This window comes from Periplaneta americana, chromosome 2 (genome assembly GCF_040183065.1).
Source record: "Periplaneta americana isolate PAMFEO1 chromosome 2, P.americana_PAMFEO1_priV1, whole genome shotgun sequence".
Classification (NCBI taxonomy): Eukaryota; Metazoa; Arthropoda; class Insecta; order Blattodea; family Blattidae; genus Periplaneta; species Periplaneta americana.
Window position 1 is genome coordinate 101,525,714 of NC_091118.1, and position 15,168 is coordinate 101,540,881.

Genomic DNA, 15,168 nt, shown 5'->3' on the forward strand with positions numbered 1-15,168 from the left:
CTCCACAGATACACATCATGCACAGTGTGACTCGCCAAAGTGGTGTACAACTAGAAAATGGGTCAAAGTTCTGCCATCTATCAGCAGCATGTGGAACCTGAATCACGCAAGTGAAGTGGGTGGGCATTGGATACACACACACACACACACACACACACATCAAAGCAAACATCCACTAAATACAGTGAGATTATCTATTCTTATGCCAGTTTTCAAGCTAGTTGCGTAACAACTACAGTGCTATTTGTCACCAAATGGTGCTAGGTGATTGTGGTGATTAGAGTAGCTTATCCATGCATATTTTTTTATTTAAATCTTACCTTGTTTTGAGTGGATGTTGAAAACAACTTAAATTTTTCACAAACTTTGAACAGTTTCTCTATTCGGGGGAGAGAGGGAGAGAGCGGGGGAGAGGGGAATCAAGAAGCGATGGATACATTAAGAAGATTGATTGATTCATATCATTCTTGTATGGAAAAATCTCACTAATCTAATCGTCAATGACTTACTACAAAATGCATTTCTTTATGTAATCCAATACACTTATCAGATTACCAGGAAACAATTTGCATTCATACAGTCCTCTCTGTAGATTGAAAACTCAAAAAAGTTTCATATCCATTGTTCAAGAATTAAAACAGAAAATCAATATCCCGAATTTAAAAGAAAACTTACAAATTAAACCAAACCCTTTAACTCTATTAAATATAGAATATAATCTAAATTTAACAGAAGAAATACTGAAATCAGAAGTAAACACCGAAATACTGAAACAATTGTCTTTAGAGACAATTAATATTAGGTCCCCTCCACAAAACTGGCTTCATTCATACACTGACGGATCCTTGATCTCCAGAGAACAAGGTGCCGGTGCAGGTGTTACGTGCTGTCTCTTCTCACTTTATAGATCACTTGGATATGGAACAACAAGTTTTGATGGTGAAATCATTGCAATAAGTGAATGTCTCAGGAATCTTCTATGCCACATCAATAAATTTAGGAATGCAGTTATATTGTCAGACTCCAAAGCAGCTATTCTATCAATCGTCTCTAAACACACACCTTCATCTCAAACAGCAGAAATAACTAAAATGCTCTCTCAATTAATATCATTCAATAAAAGAATTGTATTCCAATGGATACCATCCCATTGTGGAATCCTGGGAAACGAGAATGCGGATGCTTTAGCAAAGAAGGGCAGCACTGCTACTTACAGACCTGTTACTAAATCTACATATTACTCTGTGAAGAGATTTATTAAATCTACATACTTAGACTTCAACAAACAAAATTTGATAACACAATCCCAAGGGAAAAAATGGAACTCTCTGCATCATAATCCACAGTTAATTCCCGATTTACCACGAAAATCTCTATAGCTGCATTTAGATTGGCAACAGGCCATGATTGTTTGCCCAAACACCTGCATAGAATAGGAATATATCAGTCCCCTAACTGCCCATTGTGCAACTCAAACCAAGAAATGGATTCGGAACACCTCAAAATCTGTGCTTCAGTGGCTGGCCATGATAATATCTTTGAAAAATATTGGAGTGCAAGAGGTCAAATGACTTTATTGTCAAACGCCTGGCATTAGAAAACATCAACATATAATCCAATACCTGTCTTCTTAGCAACTACTTTTTGTATTAGCAGATTATACCAAATGCACGTGGAGAGTTCACGCACTGCAATTAAATAACAAATCACGTTACTTATCATACTAGCGTAATAGATTTCACATCAAATGTTTTGCTATGAAATTTGGCTCAATCTTGGATTCGTAATCTTCTGCATCCAAAGATAATAATGGAGAGCAAAGAATTCATCCTTTTCAAATAAAACAAAACTATCTATGCAGGAAAATATTGCATCAGGACCATGATTTCTCAACAATTGATGTGATAAAATGACAGTTCGAGGAATAATGGAGCTGAAAAAATAGCGTTTTTTATGTCGTACTATTTCTGGGAGTGGGGGGGGGGGAGGTGAACAGACGAAAAAGGTGGCAAACGACGATAACGGGAATGATGCAGCGAGGCTCCATTGTACAGTTTATGATTAGTGGTTATTACAATTATGTTTTCATTCTCAGTTCAAGTCTGGTTTTAATAGTTTTTAATTTTTTTTACAGTCTCGGCAGTGGATGATGGATTTGATTCTGAGGGAGAAGACATAAGTGCACCACCAATTGCATGCCGGCCAAATCAGAGAGGTCCAGCTGCAAATATTGTTGATATGCGAAAACACCTCTCAACTGCACCTAGCGAGTACTCATACTTTAAAGCTGGTGCACTTGATTTATGGGCAGGTCCTTCACATTGGAAGATCAGACCTACTAAACGTAAGCTAATTTGATTTAAGTATAGATATTACCTGGTATACACGTGACATGTAGTTATACTGCCACATCTTTAGAAACAGCTCTGCTATTAGACAAATTTAGGAATATAATATGTGATTATTACTTTTACGTGTTAATATTGAATTAAGTTTATAAATACCTAGTTGGTTAGTTTCAGCTTGGGAGCCACTTCAGAACTGATGAGGTCCTTGTGTCTTTCAGTGTATTCATTTGGTTTGCTAGGAGTGCGTTTGTGTTGTGTGGTGTGGAGTCAAATGATATGTGTTCTGAAATTCAGTTGTGTGTTGAGAATTTGTTATGGGTGTGTTTTTGTGTATCTGTATATTTCGTATTGTTCTCCATGTCTGTGTCTGTTGCTGTAGGTGTGGTTGACATTTGTGATGTGTTCTGCATATGTGGAAGTGTTGTGTGATTTAGTCATGACTGTGATGTGTTCTTTGTAACACGTTTGAAACCAGCAACACCACAAAGCAGAAATAAATACCATCAAATACATAGCATAAGAAAATGGATACAATCCCAACATAATAGATACTATAACAGAAAATACAAAACATAATTACAAGAAACATAGAAAGACAACACAAACGCAAGAACGCAAAAAATACATCACACTCACATACGAAAATAAAAACACTCAAAAGATAGCATCTTCATTCAAGAAATTAAACTACAACATCGCATACAGAACACAGAACACTCTATAAAAGCATCTCAACACACAAACAATCCAAACAAACAAACAAATACAATCTAACAGACCTACAAACTCATATGCAACAATTTCTACATTGCACAGAGAGGCAGATCATTTCAAACACGTTACAAAAAGCACATCACAGCCATAACCAAATCACACAACACTTCCACATATGCAGAACACATCACAAACTCCAACCATACCTACAGCAACATAGACACAAACATGGAAATTCTACATATACAACTGAAAAATCGGAAATTAAACACACTAGAACAATATCAAATATACAGATACACAGAACACACCTACAACAAATCCTCAACACAACACTGAATTTCAGAACACGCACACTACTTGACTGTACACTACACAATACAAATGCACCTCCAGCAAACCAAATGAATACCCCAGAAGACACAAGGACCTCATCAGTTCTGAAGGTGACCACCAAGCCGAAACTGGTCAACTAGGTAAATACACTTAGTCCAATATTGACACATGAAAGTAATCACCATATATTATATTCCTAACTGATTTAAAGTTGTAATCAAGATGTATAGAAAAATTTAATCATACTGATTTCTGATAGGAAGTAATGTTTAGAGATGGTTTTGTTCGTGTTCGTGCAATTGAGAGCGAGAGAGAGAGAGAGAGAGTTTTGTGCAACAGTGGTAGCTTGACCATTTTTTTTAAATTGTTGATTTTTTAATTATGATGAGCCCTATCTGTAAGTAGACAGAAATTAATATTAGTTTATTTTTATTTCTCTGAAACTTTTGTTTACGAACTCTAATGAGAACCACGAAAATTACTATTTTTTTTATGCAGAAACATTGTTAAAGATTTTTTATGTACTGTTATTTTCTTACTTATTAGGCGGGAAATTTTTTGAACTGTAAGTACATTAAAAGAGCAAAGTATATCTTAATTGTATAGAGAATTTTAGTACAGAATTATTCTTACTTCTTATGTGGAAAAACATCTTAATTGATGTCGTTTTAAACCAGATTGTAGCAATGTGAAATAATTTTTCAGCAGTCACACTGCTCTGCTTGCAGAATGCAGCACTGCTTGAGTCGGATTTGAAATTGGGTGTCAGGATTTGGATGGTTTCTGGCAGGTGCTTACCTGATCAAGTACAGACTCACAAGAAAACCTTAAAAAATCTGTCATGTTGAGAATTATATTCAATTTTCATGTAAAGGAAGATGCTGGAAAGGAAAAGTGAATACAAGAAAATTGGCTTATTATGTGAACTACAAGGTTCTCAAAAGGTGGTGTGAAAATACTGAAAATCACTTGTGCAGCCCAATGGCTCTACTTGTATGGTTGGCTTTCCGAGAACCTGAAGTGCTTCCTCCCTTCGTGTGTGGATACTATTGCATCTAGCTTATTGTATCAAGCACCCTGCAAGCATAATCATGCATAAGCCAGTAATAAGATTCCAGCAGCGTTGTTGTTTTATTCATTCAATTGGAAATCCCTATTTTTGTTATTCATACGAAGACTAAAATGAACATGGAATGAAGAAATATTATGCTTTTATAAGACATAGGCCTACATAATAGATTTAACAATCATTATTTTTATTATTATATATTGACTGTCTATACAGTTAACAACTTGTTCTTTTTATGAACAAACATGTTTCGGGATAATGTCTCCCATCTTTAGTGTTCTTATGGATAGTATTAGTTACATCGTGTGAAGTCCATGATTTTCTGTATCATTGTAACTTATGTTCATGTTAGGTTTACACTCCAGAAATTCAGTTTTTACATCCACTTGCTCAATAATTATCGTACAAACTAATTATTTATATGTTGATTCATAAATAATATATTATTCATTTGTTTCAAAATATACTGTAGGCCTCTATACACTTGTATTCTTTTATGTAAAATCTTAACATACCCACATTTATGTTACATTAGTTAAAAATGATAGGACTACATATAATAAAATTATCACTCGTACAGTAGCATGCAAATTAATCCAAACAATGTAATTACTTATGCAAAAACACTCAAACGGGATAAAAAAAGGATCTAAGACATACCTCAGTAATCTATGTGGCCTCTCTTGTTCCTAATAACAGCTCTGAGATGATTGGGCATGGATTTCACTAATTTCCCACAAATATTCTTCATTTCTTCATCGCGAAACCATACACCAATGAGGGCAGAAATCATCTTCTCCTTTGTAGAACAATCCATTTTTTGCATTCTTCTTTTGCAAATTGACCACAAGTTCTCAATGGGGTTGATGTCGGGTGAGTTGCCTGGCCAGGGGAGTACCTGAATATTCTTCTTGTTGAAGAATTCTGTAGTTTTTCGAGACGTATGGCATGGTGCCAGGTCTTGTTGGAACACACCTCTGCCATCCGGAAATGATTTTTGCAGCTGGGGTACGATTCTGGTTTCCAATAAGTGAATATATTTGTCAGAATTCATCATTCCCTTGATAGGTATTAATGCTCCAGGCCCTTCATGTGTAAAACAACCCCAAAACATTACTTTAGGAGGGTATTTGGGTGCTTGTTGGAGATGAGCTGCTGTTACTTTTTCGGATCCTTTCCGTACGTAAGAAACACGGTGGCCATGGACCTTGAAATGAACTCATCGGAAAAAAGTACATTCTTCCAGTCATTCACTGTTCAGTGTTGATGTAATTTTGCCCACATTAAGCGTTTTTTGCACATAACAGGGGTTAGCAGTTGCTTCTTAATAGGCTTACGAGCCCTTTGTCCAGCTTCCAAAAGCCTATGCCACACTGTTGTGACGTGAATATTCGCCCCAGTGGTAGCCATTAACTCGCGGGTTAAGTCGACAGCAGTTAGTCTAGGATTTAATTTACTTTTCCTGACAATCATCTGCAGGTGAAGTCTTCCAATTCCGGCCACAGTTTCCCTTTTTCTGGGGTGTGATGGATCCAGTCTCCCTGTATCGTTTTATGATCGAATTAACAGTAGCCAAACCGATGTGACATTCTGCAGCAATTTGCCTCTGTGTCATAGAAGAATGCTCTGCTAATGTTATAATTTTAGACCGTTTTCGTGGAGTTGTATCCATTTGTGAAGATGACAGAATGTACACAGGATTGCAGTATTAAGTCTTCAACACAACTGAAATGCTTATAAGTACAAAACAACAGGCAAAATGTCACATATTATAAAAAAAATAATGACAGACCTTCAACAATGGAATTACACGTACTACAGATGTCAATTAAAGCTGTGAGGCCAACAATGACAGAAAATGTAAAAATATGTCTTGTTCGGATTAATTTGCACGCTACTGTATATAGTGAGTAACATTGTTTAAATTATAATATATTACAGTCAGTGCATTTATTTGATATGTTGTAAATTCTTGCATATCTTGAATATAGTTTACTTATGTGTGAATGCTATTCTGTTTTGCAAAACTGTTTCATTCGATTTTTAAAATTTAGAATAGGTTTTTCTTGCTGTGTCCTGCCATTTGTTTTCCTTCATTGGGATGTTGAGGTAAGAGCAATATACGACATTATACTGTACTGCCTACTGAAGGATGCACTGGAAGGAATTGTGAACAGAAGAAGAGTTCGGAGTAGAAGAAGGTATCAGATGATAGGCGAAATTGAAAATATATGGATCATAGGAAACAAGGAGGAAGGCAGAAAATAGGAAAGATTGGAGAAAGCTGGGTTTGCAGTGAAAGACCTGACCTCAGGCAGAACACTAAATGAAACGAATGAATACTGTATATTCTAACTTTGTCTTGAAAACTGTACAAGTTTTTATAAATCAATAGTTAATCTATGTTTATCCATTTTTTACTTGTAGAGTTGTAAATCTATTGTAAGTTTCGGACATAGGCTACATGGTCAACTGTTAAAGCAGCAGCACACCTTCAATTTTGTTAAAGGACTATACATAATAGAGTATATGAATGCATAAAGATCACTGTACTATTCTCTTTCACTCAAAATACAATTTAAGTATGTTACTATTAGCACACATAAATAAAGCATCATTTCGATTATTTAGTTTCATACTCTACAGTAAATTATCATGTATTTAATGTCATTTGTATCACGTGTAAATGCAGTCGTCGAATAATTATCTTGTATTTAATGTCATTCATATCACTGTGTAAATGCAGTCATCTAATGGATGTGCATTATGTGTCTTCTAGATATAATTATTTATTATTTCGTTTCATTTTAATATTTTTTTACATAAATTTAAAATGATGAGTGTGACAAAACAAACGAAGCGCTTGCAGGCCAGCCTCATGTTATACTATATTAAAATACCATCCGTACAATAACGGGTTTTCATGCGTTGAAGGGTTCCGTATAAATTTTATGGAACAAACATTTTGAGTCATGAGTCCTGCGCCAACAGCTCCTTTGGTTAACTCGCCGTTATTCGAAAACCAGTGAAGATTTTGTGTGGAAATCACTTTTAAAAGTAATTTTCATCCTTTCTCAACATTTCTCTCATTTTGACCCCCCATCTAACGTGAAAAACAAAAAAGTTTGCCACTTACACCTTTGGAAGATGTAAATGTCTATTCTAAACAGATCAAGCACATCAAAGTTAATATTTTTTTCTCACTTTCTAACAAAGGTTTTCTTTTCGATTTTTTTTTTTCTATGCTTTCCTTAGACACTGAGCTATCAATCCAAAAAATTACAGCGCGATTAATTGACTATCATAGGAGCTATGACATGATATATATTTAAAGAATCGGGAAATGTATAAGCCAATGCTTCCTATAGAACTATACGGCTCGAGCGGCATTGCTTCCTTATCATTACTACAGTCCTGTCTAGACTTCCGATACTGTCGAGAGTGAGTAGTATCGATAATCTTGGAACCAAGACAATATATAAATCAACAGATTTAAGACCTCTCCTGGCACCACATAATCATAATCATCCTATCATATCATCAGGGTAATGTAAAGGTACGGTCACACGTCGCTACTTTTGCAGCGCTGCAGTACAAAAAACTGCGCAACTCTTGTACTGCGACGTGTGAACAACGGTGCAACCCGAAAAGTAGCAGCTGCCGAACCTGCTGCCCGCTACTTTTCCATGCTGCGTGCAACTTAAAAGTAGTGACGTGTGAACAGGGTTCTAAGGGTTGCAGCCGCAGCATTTTTGATATCAGTTTTGTTGAAACGTTTGCTGCGGTTGCAACCAGTGTTACCACCCAAATGTGCCAATGATACTTTTATTGTTTGGATATATTTTAATGTTAAATGTGATGAAAATAAATTATTTGTAACAGTTATTAAATACACAACACAGTCTGAGCATAATTGGTGACGATATAATTCATTTTTTAAATTTTCCGTAGCGTAGTTCCAAACAGGAGGGTTGCCAACATTGATTACGTGAATATACTGTTGGTTATCATTTAAGTATATAGGCGTTTTTAAAAGCTTTATAGTAAAAATAATGTCAATTTCTGAATACTAGATACGACAGAAAAGCAAATAATAGATAAGGAAGCTTTCGCATGAGTTTCTTAATAATGCGAACATAACCACAAAATATATATTGAGAAGTCAACACGGAGATGGGAACCTGCAGCATGACTGCGGCTGCAAAAGTAGCGCCTTGCGTGTGAACAGACTCGCGACCTCCAGTTGCAACTTTTGCAGCACTCGGGTTGCGCAGCACGAAAAGTTGCGTGCAGCACGCTACTTTTGGCTTACGTGTGAACACGACACACAACTTTTGCAGTTGCAGTATAAAAGTAGCGTTGCAAAATTAGCGATGTGTGACCGTACCTTAATTCTGCCTTCTAGGCGCCCCAACCTCAGAAGAGGCTTACAACTAAGCCAATGCCAGAAGAGAAGACAGAAATGTCGAAAAGACAACCTGGTGGCATAGGTAAAAAAAAAAAAATTACTGATTGAGGTTCTGGCTGATGTGTACATCAATTATCAGTAGGGAGCGGATTTTTATGTGCTAAAAAATTTAAATATATTTATTTTTATGTGCTAAAAAGTACGAAAATATTTGCTAAAAACAAAAAAATATTTTTTTTTTTAATATGACAAAAATACCTTACTTAGCTTGGAAAAAAAAATGTTACTAGGTACTCACCAACCACACTTGAGTGCTAGTAGTTGGCCGAGAATTGCAGTGAACAACAAAGGTCATCTCCAAATTCTCCATCACAAATGCATGCCGATTATCTCTGAACAACGACTTGTATTGTCAAAACGATCTTTCCGCATCACAGGACGTCAGACGTGCATATTTAAAGAGAGGAATGTCGCAAACACATACACCGTCAATTTCACCTACAGGCACATCCTTGAATACTTGAACAACTTTACACATTTTTTTATATCCACTGTTTTTCCCAAACACATTCTGGAATTTGTCCCTTAGTAATTGTGCTTCTGAACCTGGTAGCGAGTCTAGTTTAATTTCCACGGCACGCACCTCCCTGTTTCAGACAACAGGTTTTTGGATGTTTCGAATTTTTTTATGGTGTCACACAAAAAGCTTAAATTTGCTAATAGGAAAGCCATATCGTTTTTTAAATAACCATCTTTCAGTATATCTTGAAGGATATCGATTGACCAAGCCCGATAACAGGGAATCACAACAAGACATAGGTCTACTTACTTCATGGACATGAGCAAGAGGCGAGAGATTTGTTTAAATTAAAATTCATACCGGAGCTCTTATCTGTTGTGTTTCACAAACAAAGCGTGGAATGAAATCATCTTCAGCAACAATAAACATTCCTAATTATGTGTTGCAAGATCTCTCCTCCTTGTCCACGTTAATTTATTCTTAATAATAACACTGATATGCTGCCTAGCAGTTCTCAGAACTTGAGGCGATACTATTACAAAAATGGATCACGGATACACCACACAGTGCTTAGAAACTCGAAGCAACCAAGAATTCTTAAAAAGATAACGTACTTCTGAGTGACATAATTGATTTAGTTTTAAAATGTTTAAAAGTTCTTGTAAAAAAATTATTTAAGTAAAAAAACTCAAGATTTATGTGTTTATAATAGATTTCCTGAAAATATGTATTTACATAATTTTTTTGTGAAAATATGTGTTTTTATGTGAAATAAAATTCGGGTTTTAAACTTGAAACATCATGTTCGGAACTTTTAACTTTGTTAATTGTGTTTTATCACACGCAAAAATAATATTTAATTACATAGAAATCCGCTCCTTAATTATCAGGCAGTACATCTCACTGGACGATGTGTCAGAGGACGAACAATTGTTTGTATATATCTGAAGTCTGATTAGTGTAATATGTAGTTAGTGAGCGATGTATGCAATGGAGGGGGAAAGGGACTGACCACCCTACCCCATTATATCCTGGCCTAGTTGCCTCATGAGTGATGCCTTATTGGGGTCACTTATGAGGTTCAAATTTGTCGGACAGTTGAATAAATAATAATATTATATATTTAAAAAAAAAAACCTTTAAATGAAGATAACAAATGTTTTTCTTCAGCAGACTTTTCACAACTGAGCCATATAGTCACATTATTTAGACAGGTATATAATACGAAACTGAAGTCGTCGTTTTGGTATACTAACCACCACCTATATAAATGTGAAGCCACCATCTTTTATATTAACCATCACACATTATTGAACGAGCCAGTGTACAGGAATGTGTTTTTGCTTACTTGCTATTTCTTAAGCAACTCAGAACATTTAAACCACCATGTAGGCTACTATATGTAAAAAAAAAAAAATGGTAAATGAAGCTGTCACAATGTTTTTCTTCAGCAAACTTTTCATGGCTAAACCAGATAGCCACGTTGTTTAGATAGGTATATAATACGAAATTGAACCCATTACCTTGGGATACTAAAAGTGAAGCTACCACCTTTGATATTACCCATCACCCATTATTGCAAGAGCCAGAGCAAGCTGGACACATACACGTGCACAAATATACCGGATGGATCATTTAAGTTAATAATGCGAAAGATCTAAAAGATGAAGTGATTTTTAGAAAGAAATCTTCTAAATTAAAGTTAATTGACTTCAAGGTGCAAAGCAAATTGCATTATTTGTGTTTTCATTGTCATTTGAAAGTCGATATATTTTTTATTCTCATTCCTCGTACAAAAACAATCTTTGTATAAATCACTTTTCAATGTAGCACATATTTTGAAGAATATTTGAAAAGTGAAAATTTGGGGGGGGGGGGGAATCATACATTTCATAAGCATCTAAAATGTTGTTAAAAAATGTAACATTCAAATAGATTTTTTTTAATGCCTAGAGTGATATCTTTCGACCTCAGTACACTTTTCAGTTCTTTGAAGAAAATATTGATGTGTACTTGAGACTTTTCTCTCAGGTGTATATGCACAAGCATTTCATATGCGCTCCTTCCTGTTCTAAGGATTGTTGGTGTGCAGTGGTCTACTTTCTCATTAAAATAATCTAATGAGGTTTTAGATGTTTATGAATTTTATGAATTATTTTTATAAATTTTCACTTTTCGAATTCTCTGAAACCACATGCTAAATTGAAAAATGGTTTGTACAAAACTTGTTTATTTTTATAAGAGGAATGAGAATAAAAAACCTATAGGCTGCCCTTTAAAAAAAAGTAGATTGACCTTCAAATGACCTAAAAATTCCATGAAATAGAACGCAAATAATGAAGTTTGCTTTCCCCCTTAAAGTCGGTTAATGTTTGTTCGAAACATTTAATTCTAAATCCCTTCGGGGTTTTTTTCGCATTATCAACTTAAATGGTCCACCCTGTATAACAGTTATTTTTTCCAGTCAGGTCTACAGTCTACCTGCCATTAAGTTCGTAACTCTGTGTTGTGTTATGTTCCAGTAATGATGTCTGATAATCTGAAAATTTTCTAATAAGTTCAGATTAGCAGAATTCTACTGTATTTAGATTTTCTGTTTTTTAAATGATTAAAAATGTTCTGTTTGTCATTGTCAGTATAATTTGTACTGTTCACAAAGTAAACATTACAGTGTCAAAGTGTTCCATAATTATATATTTTTATTACATATTTTTTTATCTGTATGTTAAGATTCAGACAAATTTGGCAGTACAGGCACTAGTGGTGCCACAACAAACACTGCTGGAGATGGTTCAGAAATGGTTGCCTGTAGAAAACAAAAACAAAGACAGAAGAAAGAATTGTTGGTAGAGTTGGACAAGAATGACATTTCATTTATTGTAGAGAAGAATACAAGTATATTGAAATTAACAAAGAGAACAATGCAAAAAGTATGGAGTGCAGATAAAAATACGCACCCTCCTGACATGCATTATGATATCAAGCGTTTTGCACAGTAAGTACTAGTGATAAAAGAGTGTAATACAATTTCTATATTGTTTTTGCTATGAATCACAAATCTTAATTTGTTATACTCCTAATTTGTAGAACAAATGCTTAGCCCTTTTCTTATCCTTCATCCTACTTTTCTTTCATATCTCTTCTTGCTCATCCTTCTCTTCTCTTCCCTTCCTCGTCTTCTATTAGAAAATGAGATGTTCAGAAATCAAGCCATCTTTCCCAGTATCTTGTTCTCTTGGTTTGTAAGTTAGTGCTTATTTAATCTTTTACCTCACATGTTCTGCATATAAGCTTTACAGTATTACTCCATTCTTTAATGCAATTATTAATGGGATTAACATTTATTTCTGAATGTATGTATTTTATATCTGGCCTTCCTTGTGCAGACATCAAGATTTTTAAGAAATGTGATGTCTATGTTCTAATTAAATACAGATTAAAAATAGTAGCATTTAGGAACAAACAAAAACTTCTTTTCTTACTATTGAATTAAAGTAGATGAGTTTTACCAAATCAGAGGGGCTGATTTCAATAATGAAGTTAGAAGTACCATATAAAAATTTAATCGTAAATACGAAATTCTTATAAGTAGGGACCGGATTTTTAGGTTTTTAAGAAGTCCATTTAAGGTTATTTGAATAGATGAAATAGGTTTTTTTTTAACTGTTGAAGGGGTCACAAAATTTTCCTGATTGTTAAAAATGTACTTACTTACTTAAGGAACCTACAGGTTCATTGCCGCCCTCACTTAAGCCCGCCATCGGTCCCTATCCTGTGCAAGATTAATCCAGTCTCATCATATCCCACCTCCCTCAAATCTATTTTAATATCATCCTCCCATCTACGTCTTGGCCTCCCCAAAGGTCTTTTTCCCTCTGGCCTCCCAACGAACACTCTGTATCCATTTCTCGATCCGCTCATACGTGCTACATGCTCCGCCCATCTCAAACATCTGGATTTAATGTTCATAATTATGTCAGGTGAAGAATACATTGCTTGCAGTTCTGCATTGTGTAACTTTCTCCATTCTCCTGTAACTTCATCCCTTTTAGCCCCAAATATTTTCCTGAGAACCTTATTCTCAAATACCCTTAATCTCTGTTCCTCTCTCAAAGTGAGAGTCCAAGTTTCACAACCATACTGTTTTATAAATTCTAACTTTAAGATTTTTTTGAGAGCAGACTGGATGGCGAAACCTTCTCAACCGAATAATAACAGGCATTTCCCATATTTATTCTGCATTTAATTTCCTCCCGAGTGTCATGTTAAAAATGTACACGTACAGTAAATTTTAAATAATATTCCTTTTCCTTCGTTGGTAAAGATGAAATCATTTCCAATCCACTGTCGCAATGAATGTGATTTCATTTGTTTTGTCATAGCTTAACGAAGCACAAAAGCTAGAAGCACAGAAACCTCAGAAAAACTCACAACTCATACCCACATATCCAAGGTCACAGTCTTCTATCAGGGAACATGCCCGAACCCTTAATGAATTGCAATAATACAACTTATTCACAGTTCATTCACCTAAAGAGAAAGTTCAACCCTTCCACTGGCAAGTCATATCTGCAATCAGTGGAAATTCCAAGATACATACAGTCCCAATCAGTGCCCTTCAGAGGGTGAAGCCTCTAAAAATTATAAGGTGTATTGAAATTTCTGAATATATTTATATAAAACACAGTTCTTCTTGGGGAGCTACGATAGGTAGCAAAAATCCGGTTTCGCAAACGAGCTATAACGGCTGGGGGGGATCATCTTGCTAACCACACGATACCTCCATACTGGTGGATGATCGTCCACCTCTGCTTCGGCATGTGGACGTGAGGCCAGCAGCCGGCTGATTGGTCTTGGCCCTTCATGGACTGTAGCGCCATGGATTTACTTACAGTAAGTTCTTGAAGTTCAATTTAGATTTTTTTAGGTTCAACAGAATTTGCATATATGACAATATGACTCTTATGGCCATGATTTGTGTATTTGTGTACTATTTGTGGACCTAGAAAAGACTTTTGACAGAGTGAATTGGAATAAACTGATGGGGATCCTAAAGAAAATAGGTGTGGATTGAAAAGAGAGAAGGCTGTTCAGAATCTTTATATGAAACGAGTCAAAGTCAGGACAGGAGAAGAAATGTAGAAGGAAGTGAAACAGAAAGAGGAGTACATCAAGGATGCCCATTATCACCTACCCTGTTCAACATCTACTTGGAGGATTTAATGAAGAACTATTTTTAGAATATGGGAGGAGTGACAGTAGGAGGAAGAAGGATAAAGTGCATAACAGTTGCTGATGATATGGTGTTGTTAGCAGAGGAGGAGATGATAAGGGCTGTGCTACTGGAGCTAAATGACAGCTGTAAGCAGTATGGGATGAAGATAAATGCAAACAAGATGAAGATCATGGTATGGTCATAGGAAAAAAATAAAGAAGGTAAACTTGCGAATTCTAAATGAGGCAGTAGAGCAAGTGGATGGCTTCATATATTTGGGGTTACTATAAGCAGTAACATGAATTGCTGCCAGGAAGTCAAAAGGAGGACAGCAATGGCCAAGGAAGCTTTTTATAGACTTCTGGAAAAAGAACTAAGGAAGAAACTAGTGAGGTGCTTTGTATGGAGTGTGGCATTGTATGGGGCAGAACCATGGACGTTATGACGAAGTGAAGAGAAGCAACTAGAAGCATTTGAAATGTGGATTTGGAAAAGAATGGAATATGTGAAGGGGACAGACAGAATAAAAAATGAAACTGTGTTGGAAAAAGTGGGTGA

General features: G+C 35.5%; 1 protein-coding gene across 5 annotated transcripts in view; it reads left to right on the top strand.

Moving 5' to 3' along the window:
• The window catches only part of barr (non-SMC condensin I complex subunit H), a 152,569-nt gene that overhangs the window by 80,954 nt on the left and 56,447 nt on the right, over positions 1–15,168 (top strand). For all 5 annotated transcript variants that reach the window (XM_069818218.1, XM_069818222.1, XM_069818221.1 and 2 more), the window contains 2 exons: positions 2,135–2,344; positions 12,126–12,390. In XM_069818218.1, coding sequence (XP_069674319.1) covers positions 2,135–2,344; positions 12,126–12,390 — 475 coding nt within the window. The remainder of the gene's footprint in view (positions 1–2,134; positions 2,345–12,125; positions 12,391–15,168) is intronic.